The sequence below is a fragment of the Hippocampus comes genome, unplaced genomic scaffold (assembly GCF_001891065.2).
Source record: "Hippocampus comes isolate QL1 unplaced genomic scaffold, H_comes_QL1_v1.1 scaffold64, whole genome shotgun sequence".
Taxonomy (NCBI): Eukaryota; Metazoa; Chordata; class Actinopteri; order Syngnathiformes; family Syngnathidae; genus Hippocampus; species Hippocampus comes.
In genome coordinates, this window is record NW_017842053.1 from 842,492 (window position 1) to 844,991 (window position 2,500).

The following is a 2,500-nucleotide window of genomic DNA, read 5'->3' on the forward strand; positions in this document are numbered from 1 at the left end:
GAGGGGGGCCGTGTTCTTTCCTCCGACCCAGCCACCGGGGGGACCCCACGCCGTCGCTCCTGCTCGCCGCCGCCGGAGGAGGATTTGTCGGCTGCTCGGTCGGGACCCGCGTGGAAGGAAAGTCCGCTTTTCCGCTGCCGCAGCCGCACGCGTGGGTCATGCTCTGCACCTGACAGCCCCACCACCACCACCACCACCACCACCACCAACCACGTACTCGTTTTGTGTTTTTATTTTATTTTGTTTTCTTTTTTCTTTTCTTTTACACGGACGAATTATTTCTTTCTTTCTTTCTTTGAAGAGCTGAGAAGTTGCTGCGCTCTTACGGCAGCTCGCGCGGACTCTATCGGCCACACGGACTGGTTGGCTTGTTTTTTTGTTTTTTGAACATTTTCTCCTCTTTGACGGCTGCTGCACCATCGAGGCGAGACGGCGACCTCAGTCGATTACCTTTCTTTGCTCTGCTATCCCATGGATATTCACTGCAAGGCAGACCCCTTCTCCGCCATGCACCGTGAGTCTTTTTGAAAATATCGCAAATAAAAGAAGACCAAAAAAAAAAGAATAATCTGCGATAGTTTTGAAATGAAAAGCTGCTTCGAGTTTGGCTGCAAAAACACGTTATAGGGTGAAATAGCTCCGGATCTTTTTTTGTACGAGTTTGTGTGAGATTCTATTTGATTTTATTTGATTTGATTTTACAATGCTGGCTTTCACCTAAGTTGATTATTTCGTATATTGTACACGAATTGATAAAAGTCGAGATTCGACTTTTTTTTTGATGCGCAGGGAAAGAAAATCAGTCCAATTAATTTCTTGAAAGAGCAATGAAAATATGGCAGAATTCGTTCGAAAAATCGAATTATGTTGAGCAGAAATTCAACGGCGATGATGTCACTTTTCATTTTGGCCTCATAATTCTGCCTTTAAAAATAGCCTTTGAGTATGATTAGAATCATCCTTAAAAAATATTCAACGTTGGATCACTCACATCTTACAAATTCTTCCAAGAGCACCAAAATACAAATTCCACTTTTTTTTAAGGCTCTTTTGTTTCATATTTTTTTCAAGTGCTCAATTTGAATACAAAGCTTTTTTTATTACGTGTGACATCACATTACGGAGATCAGTGTGTGTAAATGATGCCAAACAATTTCTCATTACAGTGCTGAAATAAAATAACAAGAATTGAAGCATTAACAAAATACATCTTGAGAGGAGCCCCCGGCCTGCACGTCAATTATTTATCGGCGTTTGTAATATGAGTGATCAAAGGTCATTTTAATTATTTACCGGAATCGTGCAGGGAAAATTAAACAGGTCGAAACCTAAGACGCGCCACATGTGTTGCACCGCACGAGCTGATCTCGGAAAATATGACCGAACCAGGCAATAACAAAAAAAAAAAAAAGAGACTTTTTCTGCGCATCTGCATTTCCCCGACGAACGCGAATTGAAAAGCCCTAAAGAAGGCAGGTGAGTCCTTCTTCAGGTATGTAATGTTATGCTCCCCTCCCCGGTGCCGCTGTTGTATCCCACGCAGGGCACGGCGGCGTGAACCAGCTCGGTGGGGTGTTCGTGAACGGCCGGCCCCTCCCGGACGTGGTGCGGCAGAGGATCGTGGAGCTGGCACACCAAGGGGTCCGGCCGTGTGACATCTCCAGACAGCTACGGGTCAGTCACGGCTGCGTCAGCAAAATCCTCGGCAGGTAAAAAAAAAAAAAAAAAAAAAATGGAACAAAAGGACCCACGCACGCACGCACGCACGACGTGTCAAAATCATCAATCTTGCAGCTCCATTCCAACCTCAGCATAGTGCGAAGGCAGCTTTTATTATTTATTATTGTTATTATTTTATTTTATTTTTGGCTTGCACACTGCTATTTTTTGGGGGAAGCTTTTCGAAACGGGAACACTTTGATGTGTCATTCCAAACACACGTGAGCACGAGAGGTAATATTTTGAAATATATTTTTTTCCCAGCTATCAGAAGGCATTTCAGAGGTATTTCAATGCACACACACTGAATGTTTGTCAGAAACATTGCTTTTTTTTTTAAATTTATTTTATTTTATTTTTTTAGGAAGAATAATAATAATACGTCATGGTGGCATGTCATGCATGCACACTTTTTTTAAACCCACTCCCATGCACTCAGCGCCATGATTAAAAAAAACAAACAATTGAATCCATGCACTAACCGCAAAAATAAAAAAAAAAGGGGGAAAAAATGCTAACGTGGATGAATCGTTGACGATATTAAACGTGCAACTGTGTGCAGGTACTACGAGACGGGCAGTATTAAACCGGGGGTGATCGGGGGCTCCAAACCGAAGGTGGCGACTCCGAAAGTGGTGGATAAGATTGCAGAGTACAAGCGCCAGAACCCGACCATGTTCGCCTGGGAGATCCGGGACCGGCTACTGGCCGAGGGCGTTTGCGACAACGACACCGTGCCCAGCGTGTCGTCCATCAACAGGTACGACCTGATCATTCGCAT

The 2,500-nt window shown here is 44.0% G+C and overlaps 1 protein-coding gene and 1 long non-coding RNA gene across 3 annotated transcripts in view; one reads left to right on the top strand and one right to left on the bottom strand.

The window, feature by feature from the left end:
• The first annotated feature begins 6 nt into the window (after positions 1-6).
• Positions 7-2,500, top strand: part of pax2a (paired box 2a) — a 36,269-nt gene continuing 33,775 nt past the window's right edge. The window contains exons 1-3 of one of the 2 annotated variants that reach the window (XM_019859849.1): positions 7-514; positions 1,532-1,709; positions 2,282-2,479. In XM_019859849.1, coding sequence (XP_019715408.1) covers positions 472-514; positions 1,532-1,709; positions 2,282-2,479 — 419 coding nt within the window. In that variant the 5' untranslated portion in view covers positions 7-471. The remainder of the gene's footprint in view (positions 515-1,531; positions 1,710-2,281; positions 2,480-2,500) is intronic. The other variant, XM_019859850.1, reaches the window with a different exon arrangement.
• The window catches only part of LOC109509919 (uncharacterized), a 96,960-nt gene continuing 96,099 nt past the window's right edge, over positions 1,640-2,500 (bottom strand). The window contains exon 4 of the long non-coding RNA XR_002167019.1: positions 1,640-1,701. This is a non-coding gene — a long non-coding RNA (uncharacterized LOC109509919). The remainder of the gene's footprint in view (positions 1,702-2,500) is intronic.